This window comes from Pogoniulus pusillus, chromosome 5, assembly GCF_015220805.1.
Source record: "Pogoniulus pusillus isolate bPogPus1 chromosome 5, bPogPus1.pri, whole genome shotgun sequence".
In the NCBI taxonomy this organism is placed as follows: Eukaryota; Metazoa; Chordata; class Aves; order Piciformes; family Lybiidae; genus Pogoniulus; species Pogoniulus pusillus.
In genome coordinates this window covers 8,334,606-8,355,841 of record NC_087268.1, presented here as the reverse complement: position 1 = coordinate 8,355,841, position 21,236 = coordinate 8,334,606, and the positions used below count along the sequence as shown (strand labels likewise).

The 21,236-nt window shown below is 43.1% G+C and overlaps 1 protein-coding gene across 4 annotated transcripts in view; it reads right to left on the bottom strand.

Moving 5' to 3' along the window:
- Positions 1-21,236, bottom strand: part of CBLB (Cbl proto-oncogene B) — a 136,692-nt gene that overhangs the window by 56,054 nt on the left and 59,402 nt on the right. For all 4 annotated transcript variants that reach the window (XM_064143147.1, XM_064143150.1, XM_064143151.1 and 1 more), the window contains exons 4-5: positions 15,850-15,996; positions 966-1,122 (exon numbers count right to left, since the gene is read on the bottom strand). In XM_064143147.1, coding sequence (XP_063999217.1) covers positions 966-1,122; positions 15,850-15,996 — 304 coding nt within the window. The remainder of the gene's footprint in view (positions 1-965; positions 1,123-15,849; positions 15,997-21,236) is intronic.

The window sequence follows — 21,236 nt, the reverse complement described above, 5'->3', positions numbered from 1 at the left end:
CATCCACCACTTCCCTGGGCAAATTATTTCAGTGTCTTACCACCCCTCACAGTAAAGTGTTTCTTCCTAATATCCTACCCTGCTTTAGTTTCAAACCATTGCCCCTTGTCCTACCACTAAGAGCCCTTCTCAAGAGTCTCTCCCCAGATTACTTGTAGGCCCTTTCAGGTAATACCTAAACTAAACTTCTCCTGGTGCAACTTGAGGCTGTATAGCAGTTTATTCCTGTATGGGGCAAAGAAAGTGAATGATCAAACAAGTGATTGCACAGCTCAAAGACTCCTCTATACCAAAGTAATATCCAGTGACAAACTCAGACTGGCTACACTTAATATGGATGCAACCATCAAATAAAATGCTTAAAGAATGGTCAGCAGGTTGGACACAGGATTAGCAGAGGCATGTAACACATATAATACCTTATCTCAAATAAATATTACCTATGAAAAGGAGCATAATGTTATTCCTTACTGTAAATAAACAGCAGAGCATTAAAGGCAAAAATATGTTGATGAAGAGTCAAGTCTATGTTCATCCTAAAAAAGCCATACACAGCTCTAGGCAAAAGTATGAAGAAAATACAAGTAAAATTTAGGTATGTACCTGAAAGTCTGAATTTTTAGGAAGGCATTTAATAAATAGTGAAACATAAGCAAGAAGGAAACACAAAGATATGCTAATCATACTAAATTCAAGTGGAAATAAAGCAAGTGTTGCTGGATACTTGTAGTTTTTCAACACATAGGTGTTGATTCCCAAAATACCTCTGAAGGACTTCACCAAAAAAAATTCCTTCACATAAAAAGTGAAGGACTGTGCTTTTGTTTTTCATTCTGTTTCTAGAATTCCAGTGTTCCATTTATTCCAGTTTTTCCAAAATAATCTGCTTCCTTGACCCACAGGTACTTGCCTCAGGGCAATAAGCTTTCCAAATTCATACAAGTATCTAAACATGCAAATCTTACCTGAAATAATCTAGTGAAGATATCAAATTCAAAAATGGAAATGTAGTCATTGCAGGTCAAATCAATAGTAGATTTAAGAGCCATTGCTTCCAAACCAGAGCTTATCTGATGAACTTCATGAAGGCACTGCCTAAACACTTTCCATGGCACTATAGTTCTGTAAGAGAGATGGAAATAATACACTTAATAAAATCACTTATTTACAATTTGATACCTTACTTAGACATCAGACTGCAATTTTAAAACAAATGGAACATTGATTTGGTTTCTCTAAAGACAAAAATTAAATCATTTCCCCCCCAAAAAAAGCAAGTTTTTTGAAGGCAGCATAAGTAAATGAAAGAATGTTTTTTACCTCTCTTTAAAGGCAGTCAAGCAAAGTGTCATTAACGTCACAACAATAAATATTCGACCTTTCTTAACAGGAAAACAAAAAGAACACCACAGAAATGGAAACATCCCACCAAGCAGGTGTAGCAAACAACCTCACACTTTCTCAGAGATAAGGTAAAGGAACAGACTTGTGCATGGCAAAGAACTTTTTTACTCAGACTCTCTTCTCAGAATGATTCAGTGTCAATTTAGTATGCACTGTGATGACATATTTATAGCTAAAGCTCATGAACAGTGGTCAAACACAGTGATAGCAATCAATGAGATACCACTGATAATAGTTCAAAGCCTGTCAGAGCCTAGGACAGTTATGAATATACAAACACACGTTATCTCAGATCTTCACTTTCAGATATTCTTGCAGGACAGGGAGGATTTTCAGATAGTGTTGAAGGTGGGAGAAGGTAGGAAACCAGAACTGAAAGAGATTAAAATTATTCCCTCTTATACAAAGCCATGTACTGTTAAATTCAACTTCCATTTGCATAGTTGGAGATGACAGAATCATAGAATTATACAACTGTTTCTGTTGATAAAGATCTCTAAGATCATCAAGCCCAATCACTGATCTAACATCACCATGGCCATTAAACCATGTCTACAAATTACTTGGACACTTTCAGGGAAAGTGACTCCACTAACTCCCTAAGTGGCCTGTCCCAATGTCTTACCACTTCTGCAGAAAAGAAAATTTTCCTGGTCTTCAACCTAAACCTCACCTGGTACAACTTCAGGCCACTTCCTCGTGTCAAATCACCTGATACTAGGGAGAAGAGACTCAACCCCCACCTTACTCCAACCTCACCAAGCAAATGCTTGTATTTGGAATCTCACACAAGGCTGATCCCTTGAAAGTGTTCTGTGTTATCACTCTGAAATCCATGAAAATTTGTACCATTGCAGCAATTCTTCTTCTCACACCAACAGGGTCAAATCCACATTTTACAAAGCCCTAACACCATCTCTTAAAAAAACCAAATTCTACTTCACATTTGGAGCAGATGAAGTGATATTTTAAAAACATTTTAATGAGCCCAAATACAACCAACATAGGACTATTTAACAACGTATGAATACTGTCAGGATACTCATCATAATCTTTGGTTCCTAATTGCAAACATCAGAAAAGACACAGCCTTCTCAAACTCACCAATATCTCTTGCAACATTGATTATCTCACACTGCCTGGGTTTTGTAAGGGTAAATACATCCCTCAGCATCTTTGTAGATGCCTCCACTGGAATCTCTCTAGTAATTTCCTGTCTCTCTTGAACAGGGGAGCCCAGAACTGAACACAAACTTCAGATGCAGCAGAGGGGTCACAGTATCACCAAGGTTGGAAGAGACCTCATAGATCATCAAGTCCAACCCCTTACCACAGAGCTCAAGGCTAGACCATGGCACCAAGTGCCACATCCAATCCTGCCTTGAACAGCTCCAGGGACGGAGACTCCACCACCTCCCCGGGCAGCCCATTCCAGTGTCCAATGACTCTCTCAGTGAAGAACTTTCTCCTCACATCAAGCCTAAATTTCCCCTGGTGTAGCTTGAGGCTGTGTCCTCTTGTTCTGGCGCTGGCCACCTGAGAGAAGAGAGCAACCTCCTCCTGGCCACAACCACCCCTTCAGGTAGTTGTAGACAGCAATAAGGTCACCCCTGAGCCTCCTCTTCTCCAGGCTAAACAATCCCAGCTCCCTCAGCCTCTCCTCAAGGCCTCTCCCCAGCCTCGTCGCCCTTCTCTGGACACACTCAAGCATCTCAATGTCCCTCCTAAACTGGTCATAGAACCTCCCTTCATCTGCTGGCCACACTTTTCTTTATGCACCCCAAGAGACCATCAGCTTCTTGGCTCTGAGAGCACATTGCTGGCTCATAGACAACTCACTGTCCACCAGCATTCCTAGATCTTTCTCTACAGAGCTACTTTGCAGCAGGTCACTCCTAGTCTGTTCTGAAGGTCCCTTCTGACCCCTTCCATTCTGAGATTCTGTGAAAAACAACAAACCAGCAAAACAAACAAGCACCCCCAAAACCCCCCTACCACATCCCTCCACACCCCTCCTCCCTAAAATTAAAACTCCAAAACTCAACCAACCCCAAAAAAACAGCAAGCAAAACTCTTCTAACCACACTTCACTGTGATCCCAGCACTGTAACCGTTAATGATGATTTACACAGACAATTAGAAAACATTTCAGATGCTAAATAAGCAGCAGGAACTTGGATTAAGAGAACTGTTAACACCAGGAGAGCACTGACATTTGTCAACTTCATCCTCTCAACTCAGTGCAACACTTCATTCTCTCTTCACCATAACCAACATTTGCTGTGCATTCTTTCTTAAATGGCATCTGATGTGGTATCTCTCTTCAGCTCTTTGTGGTTTCCTGTTTTTCATACACAGATGAAAGTATCTGCTCTGATCTATTAGAATTCACATTTCATGATTTGTGACTTTCTCAATAGAAACCTCCAATTAAAAAGTAGATTTATTTGCACATTAAAATGCAGTGAATGCCTGATGAAATGATACAGGAACCTAAGAAAATAGTTAGAAAAGCTGGAGGCAAATCACAGAATCATTAAGGTCAGAAAACACCTCTAAGATCATGGAGTCCAACTGTCAATGTAACACCACCATAGCCATTAAAGCATGTCCCAAAGTGCCACAGCCACAGGTTTCTCGAACACCTCTAGGCATAGTTACTCTACCACCTCCCTGGGCAGCGTCTTCCAATGCCTGACCATTCCTGCAGCAAAGAAACATTTCCTAATTTCCAACCTAAACTTCCCCTGGAACAATTTCAGGCCATTTCTTCTCATTCTATCACCTGATACTAGGGAGAAGAGACGGACCTCTATTTCATTCCAACCTCCTTTCAGGGAGTTGTATAGAGCAATGAGGTTTTCCCTCATCCTCCTCTTCTCCAGGCTAAACAATCTCAGTTCTCTCACCCAAACAATTTCTGTTTGAATGAACATTTCACTGCTGCTGTTTTCCTGTGTCTCAGGGAATATACAGCCTTTGAAGGCTCTTTTTCATTATTCAGATCTAAAGAGTTACTTTAATTGCTTGGGGAGGTGGCAGGTACCATGGGAAGGGGAAGATAATGTGAGCAATCAAACCTAGACTGAGATCAGGACTGTCCTAGTTAATAACAAGCTTATAAATATATTAATATATTTAAACATAAAACCAATATTGACTTTATAGAAAGATAGAAAAAGAAATAGGATCCTGTTTGTAATGAAATAGTGCCTGCAGTGTTCAGCTCCTGAACCACAGAAGGTATCTCTTATCAACATTTCCAGTGATCTTTGTCCTTATGATATTCATTTCATTGTGCCCTAATGGCAGACTGCAGTAGAGACTAGCAGGTACTCTGAATGTGCCTCATGCTATTAGGCTGACCTACAGACCCTTGTCTAGGAGAAGATGAGGTAGTCAGCTCTGCTACATCTCGGCAGGAAGATGTGATTTGACATCTCAGTTAACAATAGTTCTCTGTAGAAATAGGTTGAGGAAATGCAGTGTCTCAGTATTTGGGTACTTATCGGTAGTCATGTAAGGTAACTCTCCCAGCAGAGCACACACAGTGCTGGCTGAGCCAATATTCTGGGGAGGATGGTACTGCACAGTCAGTGTACTTGCCTCAAATGTTTGATGTCCAAAGATAAGAGCCCTTCTGCACATGCACAAACTACTAACAGATACACCCATGGCTTCGGTGACAATTTCTCTTTCTATAATCATAGAATCACAGAATGATAGGGGTTGGAAGGGACCTCTGGGGATTGAGTCCAGTCCCTCTACCAAAGAAGGATTACCTAAGGCAGGTCACACTAGAACACTGCCCAAGTGGGACTTGAAAGTCTCCAGAGAAGGAGACTCCATGATCTCTCTGGGCAGCCTGCTCCTGGGCTCCAGCACCCTCACAGCAAAGAAGCTTTTCCTCATGCTGAGATGGAACATTCTGTGTTCTGGCTTGTGTTCATTGCCCCTCATCCTCTCATACTACATGAGTGAAAAGAGATGGATGCCTTCTTGACACCTGCCCTTCAGATCCTCTCTCTGCCATCTCTTCTCCACACTAAGAAGCCCCAGGTCTCTCAGCCTTTCCTCATCAGACAGATCATAGAATCAACCAGGTTGGAAAAGACCTCCAAGATCATCCAGTCCAACCTAGCACCCAGCCCTATCCAGTCAGCTAGACCAGAGCACTAAGTGCCTCATCCAGGCTTTTCTTGAACACCTCCAGGGACGGTCCTTCATCATCTCCACAGCCTTTGTTGTACTCTCTTCAGCAGTTCCCTGTCCCTCTTGAACTGTGGTACCCGGATCTGGACGTGACATTGCAGATATTGTCTCAACAGGGCAAAGTCGAGGGGTAGAACTCGACCTGCTGGACAAACTCTAGGATATCATTGGGAACATTATAGACTCATAGAATCATGAATCATAGAATCAACCAGGTTGGAAGAGACCTCCAAGATCATCCAGGCCAACCTAGCACCCAGCCCTTTCCAATCAACTAGACCATGGCACTAAGTGCCTCAGCCAGGCTTTGCTTGAAGACCCCCAGGGACGGTGCCTCCACCACCTCCCTGGGCAGCCCATTCCAATGGGAAATCACTCTCTCTGGGAAGAACTTCTTCCTAACATCCAGCCTATACCTACCCTGGCACTACTTGGGGAAAAACAAGACACTTGAAGTAATACAAAAATATCAACTGCCTTCTAGATGACCACTGTTACTGTGATGTATGTTACCTTATTGTGACTTGCAATTAACTCCAAATCTTCTGTCAGATAATTGCAGAAGGATAAAAGAACTACAAAAGTCGAAGCACAAACTCTATACAGCAGGAAAAGGTTATACATGAGGTTTTACAACGAAAACCTAACCTCGATCTACCAAGCTTTTAGGAAATGATTCATCCAGACAGTGTCTTTGTACAGCCTTTCCTCATTATTAGAGTGGAAGCAAGCATGTATCAATTTAAGGAAAGAAAACACAAAATCTTAGACTTATGGAATCATTACACTGTTTGGGTTAGAAAAGATCTCTAAGATCATTGAGTCCAAATGTCAGCCTAACTCCACCATGGCCCTTAAACCGTGTCTCAAAGTGCCACATCCACATGTATCCTGAAAACCTCTGGGGATGGTGACTCCAGCACCTCCCCGGGCAGGCTGTTACAGCACCTGACCACTCTTGCAGCAAAGAAAATTTTCCTCATATCTAACCTAAAGCTCCCCTGGCATAATTTCAGGCCCCTTCCTCTCGTTGTATCACCTGACACTACAGTAGAAGAGACAGAGCCCCACTTGAACGTTTTCTTCCTGAAAAGGCTCTCTACACATGTCATCTCTCTCTCAGAGTACTACTCATATGTCAGCATTTACCTTGGGGCTGTCTGATAAGAACAGGTTAACAACTCTAAAATAAGCCATTTCTCCCTCAAGCCTCTCAAAATGACACTAGTTTTCCATGTTTCTTCTGCCATGACAAAATCATTAAAGGTATCTGAAGAATCATAGAATGGCAGGGGTTGGAAGGGACTTCTGGAGATCATCCAGCCCAATCCCCTGGCAAAGCAGGATCACCTAGGCATGCATCCAGGTGAGTCTCAAAATTAGCAGATTCCACCACCTCTCTGAATGATGAACTCCAAAATACCACAATCTAAGTATAAGCTTTTTAGAAACCCTTTTATACAGGATGGTATCTGTATTGACACTCATCAGAGGGAAGTGTCACTCTCTACCATATGAGGAAAGGCTAAGAGAGAACTGGGTTTGCTCAGCCTTGAGATGAGAAGGCTTAGGGGAGACCTTAGTACCATGGACCAATCCATCAAGTATGGCTACCAGGAGGATGAAGATTCCCTTTTAACAAGAAGTCACATGAAAAATACAAGGGTTAATGGGGACAAGCTACTCCTGAGGAGATTCTCATTGGACTCCAGAAGAAAACAGTTCCACATGAGAACAGCTGGACATCAGAATCATCTCTCAAGGGAAGCAGTGGATTCCTCTACAGTGGACAGTCTAAAGACTCAGCTTAACAGTCCTGGGCCATCTAATTTCAACTACACTATCACCTAGAAAAGTTAAATTAGATGATCCTTGAGATCCTGTGATTCTCTGATCTCAAAGGCAGTGTCTTAATCACCACCCACACAACTTCTATATGCCTAAAGGAGAAGGATTAGTATCCAGCATGTAATTTCCAAGCAATTTAGCAGAGGAATTTAGATCTTCCCCTCCCTCCTGCCTTGATCACGTGCATGCAGGATTTTCTTTAACTCCCTGAATGTTGCTGCATTATGAAAACACCAAAGACATGAAAATAGACTCGTGGAAGAAGCAAATATTTTCTGAGTGTGCAGAATGGAGCATTTCAGCAGATCTGCAGAGATGCAACCATGCTGGCATGTCCAAGTGACACTGCTCCCAGTTGAACCATAGCAGACCACAAGTATGTCTAGGAAGGTAAACATGCACCTGTGTAACTTAAGACTTACAGTGAACATTTTTGTCTGCAAATGTTGCCAGCAAACACAGCATGAAAAGGGCATTTACTGCATCCAGAGTAAACTCAAAAATATTCCAGCAAATACCAGCCCAGGAACAACATTCTTTGCATGTCTGCAGTGAGCAGTGTGGATTTTTGGTTTATCATCACTGAACAAAACATTTTCTTAAGACTGCTGCTTCATTTTGAAGTGAGAGGCCATGTTTCTCAACAACACATCTCAGCATTTTTAAAGTTCTCTAGGGATGGGGACTCCACCACCTCCCTGAGGAGCCCATTCCACCATTTGAGAACCCTTTCAGTGAAGAAGTTCCTTATAACATCCCATCTCAAGCTCCCCTAGTGCAACTGAGACCATCTCCTCTACCCTATCACTTGTTACTAGAAGCAGAGACCAACACCCACTTTACTACAACCTCCTTTCAGGTAGTTGTAGAGAGCGAGGTCATCCCTTAGTACCAAAGTTCATACTTAAATTTCAAGCTCTCTGGGCCAGGACTACCTCCTCAATCTTTATTTTTAGAGTTCAGGCATCAGTAGGGTACTTGGGCATTATCAGTGGCAAGAAGAAACCAAGTAACAAATTAAGGGTATCTGTGACCTGTGTTAACACCTAGGTCACAGAATCATAGAACTGTTTTGGTTGGAAAAGCCCAACCATCAATCCAGCAGCACCATGGTCCCTAAACCACGTCCTGATTTCTCGAACACCGCCAGGGACGGTGACTCCACCACCTACTCCAATGACTGACCACTTTTCAGTAGTTATCTGAGGTCTCACCTTCTGACAGCAAATGTTTCCAAGTTACGTTGTGCTTTGTGGTCTGCCTGGTTTACTGCTTGCTCTCTGAACTCAAGCCAGGGAGGCTATGTCTGTCCTACCCTAAGACAAAAAGCACTGACCACAGCAGAACCACAACTACTGAAAATTCAGACCATCATAGAATCAACCAGGTTGGAAGAGACCTCCAAGATCATCCAGGCCAACCTAGCACCCAGCCCTAGCCACTCAACTAGACCATGGCACTAAGTGCCTCAGCCAGGCTTTGCTTGAACACCCCCAGGGACGTGTGCCTCCACCACCTCCCTGGGCAGCCCATTCCAATGCCAATCACTCTCTCTGGCAAGAACTTCCTCCTAACATCCAGCCAGTCTTAAAATATCTTGTTTAACTGCTACTGAGAAATCAACAGCCACATTTTTTCCTGAATTCTAATAAAAAATAAATACATTTCAGGCCTTAGGTGGAAAAATAAGCAGCAGAGCATTAGAAAAGCAATGTGTTTGATTCTAGCAGTGCAAGACATTCTATCTCCTAAAAAAAATGACAATAGAAATCCTACCCTTTTTTTTATGGTTTCAAAATGAAGAGTACAATTTTTTAAAGTTAAAAATAATTGGCAGGACTATGGAGAGCTGAAAAACTTTGAACACTGACATTTCGCTGATGATTCATTCCGCGACAGGAAGACAGCCACAAATCATAAATCTCAATAGTTATAAAACCCTGCAGAACTGCACTGTAGCTTTTAAATTCAGAGGTTGGAAAGACCATAGCATCATTGAATTGTTTTGGTTGGAAAAGACTAAGGTCATCGACTCCAGCCAGCAACCTAACACCGCCACGGCCATTAAACCATGTCCCAAAATGCCACATCCACATGTTTTTTGAGCACCTCCAGGCATGGTGACTCCACCACCTCCCTGGGCAGCCTCTTCCAATGCCTGGCCACTTTGCAGCAAAGAAACTTGTCCTAATATCCAATCTAAACCTTCCCTGGCACAATTTCAGGCCATTTCCTCTCATCCTATCAGCTGAAACTATGGAAAAAAGCCCAACCCCTACCTCATTGCAAGCTCCTTTTAGGGAACTGTAGAGAGCAACAAGGTTTCTTCTTCTCCAGACTAAACAGCCCCTCATGAGATTTGTTTTCTAGACTGTTCACCAGCTTTGTTGGCTTTCTCTGGACAAAATCTAGCACCTCAGTGTCCTTCTTGGAGTGAGGGGCCCAAAACCGAGTCTGGTATGCGAAGTGTGGCCTCACCAGTGCTGAGTACAGTGGCATGGTCACTTCCCTAATCCCACTGGCCACACTATTGCTGATCCAAGCAAGGATGCTGCTTGCCCTCTTGGCCACCTAGGCACACTGCTGGCTCAGACCAGCACTCCTAGGTCTCTCTCTTCACAGAGAGAGTGATTTCCCATTGGAATGGGCTGCCCAGGGAGGTGGTGGAGGCACCATCCCTGGAGGTGTTCAAGCAAAGCCTGGATGAGGCACTAGTGCCATGGTCTAGTTGACTGGCTAGGGCTGGGGGATAGGTTGGCCTGGATGATCTTAGAGGTCTCTTCCAACCTGGTTGATTCTATGATTCTATGATTTTCTGCCAGGCAGTTTCCAGCCACTCTGGCCCAAGCCTGGAGCATTCATGAGGCTGTTGTGACTTGTGCCATATCAAGCACTTGGCCTTGTTAAACTTTATACAACTGACCTCAGCCCACCACTGCAGATCTCTTAGGTCACCTCACCCACCCTCCTCAGTTCAAGATTGCTCCCAGTATTATTTCACACATTTTTGCTGAGAACAGAAAACTAGGAGAGTTGTAAGATGCTGTTAAAATGGGTGAGGAATCAAGAGAAATTAACATCAAGTCCTACACAGTGATAAAATGTGGATAATGAAGAAGCTACCAGATTATGGTTTATATGCATATTTACAATCCACTGAGGGTTACTAAAGCATCTGTAAACAAATGTAACTGCTGATTACACGCCTCACAATTTCACAGTTCCATTTAACATTACTGTTTAGATGTACATTTAATTATGATTTCCTTCAGCCCAACTATAATGATAAACCAGGGGTGAAGACTCACTCCACTAAAACCACTTGCTCCAGTAATTGCACTTCTGTAATCAGCGGAAATTCAAAACTCACACCTTCTCAATTTCAGTACTTTCATAGTAGGATTATATAAAAACTTCCCATTCATTGCTCATAAACAGGGATATTCTTTTTGTGATACCATCTTTCAAAAATTATAATGCATTCATCTAATCACAGAATCATAGAATCAACCAGGTTGGAAGAGATCTCCAAGATCATCCAGTCCAACCTAGCACCCAGCACTCTAAAATCAACTAGATCATGGCACTAAGTGCCTCATCCAGTCTTTCCTTGAACACCTCCAGTCTCTACCATATGAGGAAAGGCTAAGAGAGAACTGGGTTTGTTCAGCCTTGAGATGAGAAGGCTTAGGGGAGACCTCAGTACCATGGACCAATCCATCAAGTATGGCTACCAGGAGGATGAAGATTCCCTTACCAGGAACACCTCCACCACCTCCCTGGGCAGCCCATTCCAATGCCAATCACTCTGTCTGTCAACAACTTCCTCCTAACATCCAGCCTATACCTCCCCTGGCACAACTTGAGACTGTGTCCCCTTGTTCTGTTGCTGGTCACCTGGGAGAAGAGGCCACCCCCACCTGTCTACAGCCTCCCTTCAGGTAGTTGTAGACAGCAATGAGGTCTGCCCTGAGCCTCCTCTTCTCCTGGCTAAATAACCCCAGCTCCCTCAGCCTCTCCTTATAGGGCTGTGTTTCAGGTTCCCTCTTTCCAGTCAGGCAAAACCACAGCAGAATTTTTTCTTGTGCCACAGTTCACCCAGAAGCCAATATCCAACCCACTTTTTATTTCTACTCTAATCCTGAGTGGCAGCACCGAGTGACCTCAAATCTGCTTTTTGCCAACAACTGAGAGGCCCAAGTGAGCCCCATAGAGATGCAGACCAGGAAAAACACAATGCAGTTCCTCCTTGTGCTCCTTCATTGCTCTGCACACCTACCTAGAGCTGGAGATTTCAGATAGTCCTGGGGGCCTATCATTAGGTGGGCAGGTTGAAAACAGATTTTATCAGTTGTCTGTAACACCCAAAACCTTTATGCTTCCAGGAAGAGATACCAGAATATTTGCAAACCAATTTGTCATAACAAGCCCACTGTAAAAGATGTGGCTCACAGGCATTCCTGCCATGCATTTCTAAACGGATTAGAAAATAATTCATGTTTAAAATGCTTCAGGCATTTTGTTTAACAATGAAATTAAACATAATGCCACATAAACCATCTCCTCAGCTCTTTACTTGACATACATGTTGTTACATGTTTTATAGTTACTTGAGCACAATTAACCAGGGCAGTGATTTTGCCTCTGTACTCGGTACTGGCGAGGCTGCACCTCAAATACTGGGCTTGGTTTTGGTCCCCTCACTGCAAGACGGGCACTGAGGTGCTGGAGCATGTCCAGAGAAGGGCAATGGAGCTGCTGATCAGTCTGGAGAACAAACATGTTTTGTGAGGAGCAAGTGAGGGAGTTGGGGTTGATTAGTCTGGAGAAGAGGAAGCCTCATTGCTACCTACAACAATTCTCTGAAAGGAGGTTAGAGTGAGGTGGGGATCAGCCTCTTCTCCCTAGTATCAGGTGATAGAATGAGAAGAAATGGCCTGAAATTGTGCCAGAGGAGATTTAGGCTGGAGATCAGGAAAAAATTCTTTCCTGCAAGAGTGGTTAGGCATTGGAAGAGGCTGTCCAGGGAGGTGGTGGAGTTGCTGTCATTGGAGGTGTTCAAGAAAGATATGACCATGGCACTTTGGGATGTGGTGAGCTGTGGTGGTGTTAGGTTTACAATTAGACTCAATGATCTTAGAGGCCTTTTCCAACCAAAGCTATTCTATTTACTGGCAACTTCATTATTTCACTCTTCCTGCCCTCCAGTATGTCTACCCTCCAGCATTCCTACCCTCCAGTATGTCTGCTGCATCACACAGCTTGGTGTCACCAGCAAACTTGCTGAGAGCAATTTAGATAAGCAGGAAAAAATCCAAAACACACAAAGGCATCTCAAGAGCTTGCAGGCCTTGAAAAAGACTAAAAGAAGCGCTCCAGGGGATGAGTCAGGTAAGAGAAGAGTCAAGCATGAACAAGAGAAGGGCAGAGCTGAGTTGTTCTGATTCATAGATTTATACAATGGTTTGGGCTGGAAGGGACTCAAAGATCATCTAGTTCCAACACCACTGCCATGGGTAGGGATGATGTTTCTCAAGGCAGGGACACCTTCCACTAGAGCAGGTTGCTCAAGGCCCTGTCCAAGCTTTGAAGATCTCCAGGGAGAACAGATTCACAACCTCCCTGGGCAACCTGTTCCAGTGTCTCACCATCCTCAGTGTACAGAATTTCCTCCTAAAATCCAGTTGTTGCGGTTTTTAAAGAGCCAACAGAATGAAGCTCTCAAGTGAATTGGAGAAAAAAGTTATATTTGAAGAGTTACAGGCAGAAATTCCAAAGCAGATGCAACATCAGTGACCCCCTTGAATTTTCCCCCAACCCAAAACTAATTCCATAGTCTACAGTGCTCCAATCCTCCCCCCCCCAACCCCCAACACCTCTGCCATCCATAGGCCTAAACACAAGTGTCTGAGCCCCCAAAACAGGCCTACCCCTTACATGTTTGTCCCAATAAAAGCAGCTCCCGCCTCAGACAGTGCTGGAGGGGGAGGAAAGGAGCAATGAGTTGGCCTCCTGCTGAGTTTAGAAAGAGATAGAAGAATTACAGGACTGAATAACATTTTTTCAGTCCCTAGAGGATTTTTAATCCTATAGTTCCCAACCTGGGACACCAGTCTAGATCTTCCCTCATCCACCTTAAAGTCCTTGTCCCTAGTCCTATCACTACAAGCCCTTGGAAAAAAGTCCCTCTCATGTTTCTTGTAGCCCCCTTCAGGTAGCTGACTGCCTCTGTAAGGTGTCCCCAGAGCCATCTCTTCTCCAGGCTGAGCAAACTCAACTGTCTCAGCCTGCCTCCATAGCAGAGGTGCTCCAGCCCTCTGATAATCTTTGTGGCCTCCTCTGGACCTGCTCCAATAGTGGAAAAGTACTTCTTACCAAGTTTCTCCTGATAAAAACTTAATGATATGTTATGGGCTCCTATTGTCTGACACCTCAAGGTACTTTGCCATCTCCCACAGAAAACTGGCAGGATTATGGGAAGACAAGCTGAAGGGAAGCATTTGAATCTCACACAGAAAGCACCAGTTATTAGAGAAATGCAAAGAGTAACACAACAGTGAAGAGAGAAGCTGATGAAACTGGTTAGGATGAAACAGCAGCTTGCAGATGAGATCTGTAAATCCCAATGACAACTGTAATTTATGACCAAGACAGCTGGTAGAGGTTATCCAAGGACAGAGCCCAACAGGGAAAGAGAAGAACCACAAGATTTAATTTCTGAGGGTTGCTCAGCAAAGGAGAGAAAGACAGGAAAAGAGAAAGACTGAACAAAGATGATTATTAGTCATTTTTCCAAAACTCCTGCCTGTTGTTGGTTTTAAACTGCCTCATCTGATAGTGTCGTGTAAATTAATCCTTTAGAAAATTTGAAGGGAACTTTTGCAGGTACTTTGAAGATCTTCACATTAAAATGCTTAATACAAAAATGTGGTCAGATTCTTTTCTTCTACCAAAAAAAAAGAGAAGATTAATACAGCAACTTGATCACATTGTCTACAAGGAAAAGAAATCTGTTAGAAGGCCCAAGTTATCAGATAGCAGTATAATGAAACTAGAAAGGTGGAAGCTAGTAGTAGGTATGTGGTAATGGTTTGGGTGTTCCCTGCCCCCCCCACACTTTAGAAATCACCCAGACTAGACTCAGCTGGCTCTGGGAATATGAATGAAGCTTATATTTACAGCTGGCACAATATACAAGCAGATATTTACAGTAGATACAGTTATAGACAGAAATAGACAAGGTAAAAGGTAATACAGAAACACAACTCCCCTACCAGAAACCTGAGTCCCAGGAGGGGCTCTCAACCACCCCTTCACCTTCCCCCTACCCCTCTCAACCTTACCCCAGTCCCAAGGAAGAATAGAGATTTGGCCAGGGGGTTAGGAAGCAAAGTGGATTAGTCCAAACTGGAGGGTGAGGTTAGAGAGATGAAGCTCAGCCAGCAGCCCCAGCGAGAGTGACGCCGAGTGTGTTATCTAATGTTTTTGTTTCTTGTTCCTACACATCTCAGCAAGGCTGTGAGCAAAGTAGACATCACCATGGTTTTCCTTTTACAGCCTGTAATCTAGTTCTTATAGAATCATAGAATCAACCAGGTTGGAAGAGACCTCCAGGATCATCCAGGCCAACCTAGCACCCAGCTCTATCCAGTCAACCAGACCATGGCACTAAGTGCCTCAGCCAGGTTTTCTTGAACACCTCCAGGGACAGTGACTCCACCACCTCCCTGGGCAGCCCATTCCAATGCCAATCACTCTGTCTGGCAAGAACTTCCTCCTAACATCCAGCCTAGACCTACCCTGGCACAACTTGAGACTGTGTCCCCTTGTTCTGTTGCTGGTTGCCTGGGAGAAGAGGCCACCTCCCACCTGGCTACAATGTCCCTTCAGGTAGTTGTAGACAGCAATGAGGTAAGCCCTGAGCCTCCTCTTCTCTAGGCTAAGCAACCCCAGCTCCCTCAGCCTCTCCTCATAGACATTCTAGCCTGCTTCAAACTAGCACGTATGTTTAGATAGGAAGAAAAAGGAAAAGGAAAAGCAGAGAAGGAAAACAAGAACAAAAGAAAAAGTTTTGAAAATAAGGTATAAAAACATTATTTGAATTACTCAAAAATACTCAATATTACAGTAGAAAATTAAAGGTAAGGAAATGTACTGCTCATAAGGCTAATATCAAGTTCCTAATTGAGACAACAACAATAATAACACCAAGAAGTTAACAAAAAAAATCAGCAATTTTAGCCAACTTAAACACCTGGGCAAGAAATTACCTTGGCCATGGTGGCTCACATACTTAGAACCATTGTTTTGCTGTTTGAAGGTTTTGGTTTTCTTCATACTTACAATTAGAAAGAATTAAAAGCTTTGCAAAATGTTAGTACTTACTTATCTCCAAAGAATTTTCTCCAGAAATCTGCAGCATCAGCTTTGGTGATACGGAAGTTATCACCCTGGAACTGGCCATTTGGGAAAATAGCCTTGATTTCTGCTAGCATGTGGCTGAAGATGAGGGACAGCTTAGTTAGGTTTCTCCTGTGGATAGAATAAGAAAATAAAGGGGAAAAAAATTAAGTCAAATCTTTAAAATTGAATATACTGAACCAGTCTTTCAATATTCTGCCCCTGTACTCTGCACTGGTTAGACCACACCTTGAGTCCTATGTTCAGTTCTGGGCTCCCCAGTTTAGGAGGGACACTGAGATGCTTGAGCGTGTCCAGAGAAGGGCGACGAGGCTGGGGAGAGGCCTTGAGCACAGCCCTACGAGGAGAGGCTGAGGGAGCTGGGATTGGTTAGCCTGGAGAAGAGGAGGCTCAGGGGTGACCTTATTGCTGTCTACAACTACCTGAGGGGTGGTTGTGGCCAGGGGGAGGTTGCTCTCTTCTCTCAGGTGGCCAGCTCCAGAACGAGAGGACACAGCCTCAGGCTGTGCCAGGGGAGATTTAGGCTGGAGGTGAGGAGAAAGTTCTTCACTGAGAGAGTCATTGGACACTGGAATGGGCTGCCCGGGGAGGTGGTGGAGTTGCCGTCCCTGGGGCACTTCAAGGCAAGGTTGGACGTGGCACTTGGTGCCATGGTCTAGCCTTGAGCTCTGTGGTAAAGGGTTGGACTTGATGATCTGTGAGGTCTCTTCCAACCCTGATGATAGTGATACTGATACTGTGATCCTGCATATATGTGTAATCATCACTGTATGACATCAGAGAAAACACTGGGCTTTCAACAGAAAACACTTCCTTACAATCAGCAGTTTCTATTTCCTGCCACTTCTGGGGACGTATTTAAAAATCATTTGTTCAGCAAACGGATCTGAACTGATTTGATTTCTCACCTGCCCATTCCAGACACATTTCTGACCCCCCTAACAATTCAGTTAGTGGGCTTTTACTTCATTTCACCATTGTAGACATAGGAATTTATACTAATTAGACAGCTAATACTTATTTTTTAAAGCCTCATACTAAAAACACCAAACTGTATTTTTATATGTGACATTACATCTATTTCACTTTAGATTTCTAGAAATATAAACACAGCACAGAATTAGGTTTACTGTTCTTTTCTGGGTCATTTTTTTCTTCTAATTCATTCTATTCTACTTTCTATTCCCTTTTTAAATGCCTTCTCTCTCTTTAAGGCTTGCCCTAACTTAACAGCGGCATGTGTGGTGGTTTGGCCTAGCTGCCCTTTAAGAAGACCAGAAAGTCCTCCTCTTCCAAACAAAAATAGAGCTTCTTTGCTATCAGATCACTTCTATAGTCTTTTTCCAGTTTTATATCAAAAAATGTTTTGCTTTTGGGACAGAAACCCCATTTAATATAGCACAAAGCACATGGCATCCTTTAACACAGTCACTTTGTAGGTAAAACAATCTGTGGGAGATGGTGGGGAGAGGAGAGAGAAGAAGAATGAAGCAATCTCGTTTCCTTTTGGTGATTCCTGTGCTAGTTTGAAGCTAGCTACAATGTTTTGGTGAGATGGATTAGATCACAGGCCGTGAAAGAGAAACAAGGGTGATGTCCACTTCAGTCATAGGCTTGCTGAGATGTGTAAGAACAAGAGTATAAACACAGAATCATAGAATCAACCAGGTTGGAAGAGACCTCCAAGATCATCCAGCCCAACCAGGCACCCAGCCCTAGCCACTCAACTAGACCATGGCACCAAGTGCCTCAGCCAGGCTTTTCTTGAACACCTCCAGGGATGGTGACTCCACCACCTCCCTGGGCAGCCCATTCCAATGCCAATCACTCTCTCTGCCAACAACTTGCTCCTAACATCCAGCCTAGACTTCCCCTGGCACAATTTGAGACTGTGTCCCCTTGTTCTGTTGCTGGTTGCCTGGGAGAAGAGACCAACCCCCCACCTGGCTACAATGTCCCTTCAGGTAGTTGTGGACAGCAAAGAGGTCTCCCCTGAGCCTCCTCTTCTCCAGGCTAAACACCCCCAGCTCCCTCAGCCTCTCCTCATAGGGTTTGTGTTCCAGACCCATCAAATCCAAAGAGATTAAAATTTGCCTAAAACCTGGTGAAGATCTTCATAAGGCAAAGGAACACAACTAAAAATGATACATGCTGCAAGCAGTTCACTGACTCATAATTACTCCCTTCCTCTTCCAGAACTTCCCAATAAACAACAACAAAACAGAACAAAAAACCCAGACCCCTAAAAGCCCAGTGTTGGTTTAGAAAACCACAGGTGTAGCATACAGCCAGCCAGTCTGAACAATGGAGCTCTCCTTAACACTTCTGAGGAAGATCACTCTTAACAATCTGACGCATTTCTTCCCTTCCTCTTCCAGAGAGTAAACACAGGAAGAAAAAAACCCAAATAAACAACAACAAAGCAAAACCGAACCCCCCAAACTAAAACAAAACACTGTTTAGAAAACTACAGGTGTAGAATACTGCCAGCTAGTCTGAACAATGGAGCTCTCCTCAGCACTTCCGAGGAAGTCAAAGAAACTGAAGGTTCCTGTCAACATGCCTGGGGACAAAAAAACCCTAACAACTACCTGCCATGGGATGTGGCAATCAGCTCCACTCTTGAGTTTGCACAATAATTATCTGTAAAAGCTATATAAGGACAAGGTGTTGGTTCAGGGACCAAAGTATACAGGCCTATTCTTTGAATGAAATATTCATGGGATTAAGAATAAGCACAAGCTCTGTTTTCCACTTGTGCTGTTCATTCATGGAAGGAACACAGAGAAATTAAGTTAATATTGCTGTGCTTTAGTAGGCATACAATAACCACTGTTGGAAAAGACCTTCAAGATCATAGAATCACAGCATCATAGAATTATTTTGATTGGAAAAGACCTCTAAGAGATCATTGAGTCCAACCTCCAACCTAAGACCACCATGGCTGTTAAACCATGTCCCAAAGTGCCACATCCACATATTTATTGAATACTTCCAGGGACAGTGACTCCACCACCTCCCTGGGCAGCTCGTTCCACTAACCACTCTACCAGTAAACAGTTTTTGCCCAACATTCAACTAGATCCAAGTCCAACCATTATCAAACTGTACTAGGCCCACTACTACACCACATCCTCGAGGGCATTCCTCATCTGAAAGCTCAGGAAAAAAAAAATACTGCCTCACACATGGGGCTATTCAGCCAGTAATTAAATTCATCATATGTGAAGCATGAAAAACAAGTGCAGAACTGCAAGGAGCGACCAGGAGGCTACTACTACTTTCTCTTAAATCCTGCAAAAGTGAAGCTTATCATGGAGTAGGAAAGCAGTATCCTTTCTTGAATGTCACTCTACCTCTTTCTGACAGATAGAAGGAACTGTAGCTGTGCTAGCCACAATGGAAAACAGAAAGGAAAATAATCACAGAATGGTTTGGGTTGGAAGGGACATTAATTATCATCTAGTTCCAGGTCCCCTGACATGGGCAAGGACACCTTCCACTAGACTAGGTTGCTCAAAGCCTCATCCAGACTGGTCTTACACACTTCCAGGGATAAGGCAACCACAATTTCTCTGGACAATCCATTCCAGTGTCTCACCACCCTCACAGTGAAGAACTTCTTGCTAATGTCTACTATAATTCTAAAATGTGATATAAAATGGCAGACCATGGGTCAGATCTGGGACAAGGATGTATGGGCAAACAAAGAAAGTTGATCACAATATAATTTTGAATTCTCCTCCACCTTTTCTTTACAATCATTTAACATTGAATCATTACCAACTCCCACCAAAACTCCTTTTGTTCTCGTATTATAAAGACCAGAGAAGTGTTACAATGGAAGAAGGCTGCACTTGAAGAAATCAGAACTTCATTCCATCTCAATGGACTGAAGCATGAGCAGGGGAGATTGAGACTGGATGTTAGAAAGTCACTGGTGTGACACTGGAACAGGCTGCCCAGGGAGCCTGTGGATGTCCCCTCCCTGGGCGTGTTCAAGGCCAGGTTGGATGGGGCTTTGAGCAATCCGGTCTAGAGGGAGTTGTCCCTGCCTATGGCAGGGTGGTTGGAACTAGATGATCTTGAAGGTCCCTTCCAGGCCAAACCATTTTATGAATCAATGAATCTCTTGCTGCTTCTGTAGTATTTACTACCCCATTTATGAAAAAATCAGGAATCAACAGAATACACAATAGCTTAGTAAAGAAAATAGACTAGAAATACAAGAAGAGGAAGATGACCAGGATGTCTCCAAATCTACCTCTCTTGTAAGTCTGTCTACTCACTGCTCTCTCTGATGTTTCATTTATCAGCTGGCTTGTTCATTTATCATTGTGCTTACCAACATCTCTTACGCAAAGCTCTATCCAAGGATTGTATTTGTGCTTTATTAAACAAACACTGCACACAGCAGCAACCATGAATAGCTCTCCTCAGCTGGGCTTCACAGCCCACATTTTGAACATTCCACTACTTCCTGTTCTGTCCAAAGGCTAATTATATCCAGCACAGATGAATGTCTCAAGGTACTCCTACAGCAATTTCATCTGTTCTCTCACTAGTACTCAAGTATATGAGGTAACAAATAAATCCATGAAATAAAACCACACAGAGCATTTAGCAGGAAATAAAGTAACAAAAGTCTGCATAAAGTGGAATGCAAGTTGTCAAAAATGAGAAAAAAAAAATATGTTGACAATGTAAAGATCTCATTTTTTTTCCAGTAAACACTTATTATCTCTATTTACTTATGCAAAAAGACAGAAAAAAAAAACCCAAACCCAAAGCACTAGAGAATGCAAATCACAAAAAGAGATTTGAATAGAATCGATCAGAGTATTTATGGGAATAAATACTTTGCAAAAGAAAGCCAGTGCCAGGACATTATAAATAGGAATGCAAACTAAGAGGGAACAAATTTATTGATTCTACTACCCAAACTTTGAATTGAGCTATTCTATCTCATCCTTATTAAAAAAAAATAGCATACTAAACCTCATACATATAGAAATAAAAAACAGATCTGTACATTAGTTTATCTCATTTTATCTTCTGCTTTTTAGCAGCTCGTTGCTTTTGCCCTATGGTTGCATGAGTATCAACATGCTATTTAGCACACTTCTCATACCTCCATCCTCCTTCAGCAGGTATCTGAGAAACAGAGAATCGTTTCAATTGGGAAAGACCTCTAAGTTCATTGAGTCCAAATATCAACCTAACACCACCATGGCCTTTAAATCATGTCCCAGTGTGCCATGTCCCCATGTCTCTTGAACACCTCCAGGGACAGTGACTCCACCATCTCCCTGGGCAGCCTGTCCCAATGCCTGACCACTTTTGCAACAAAG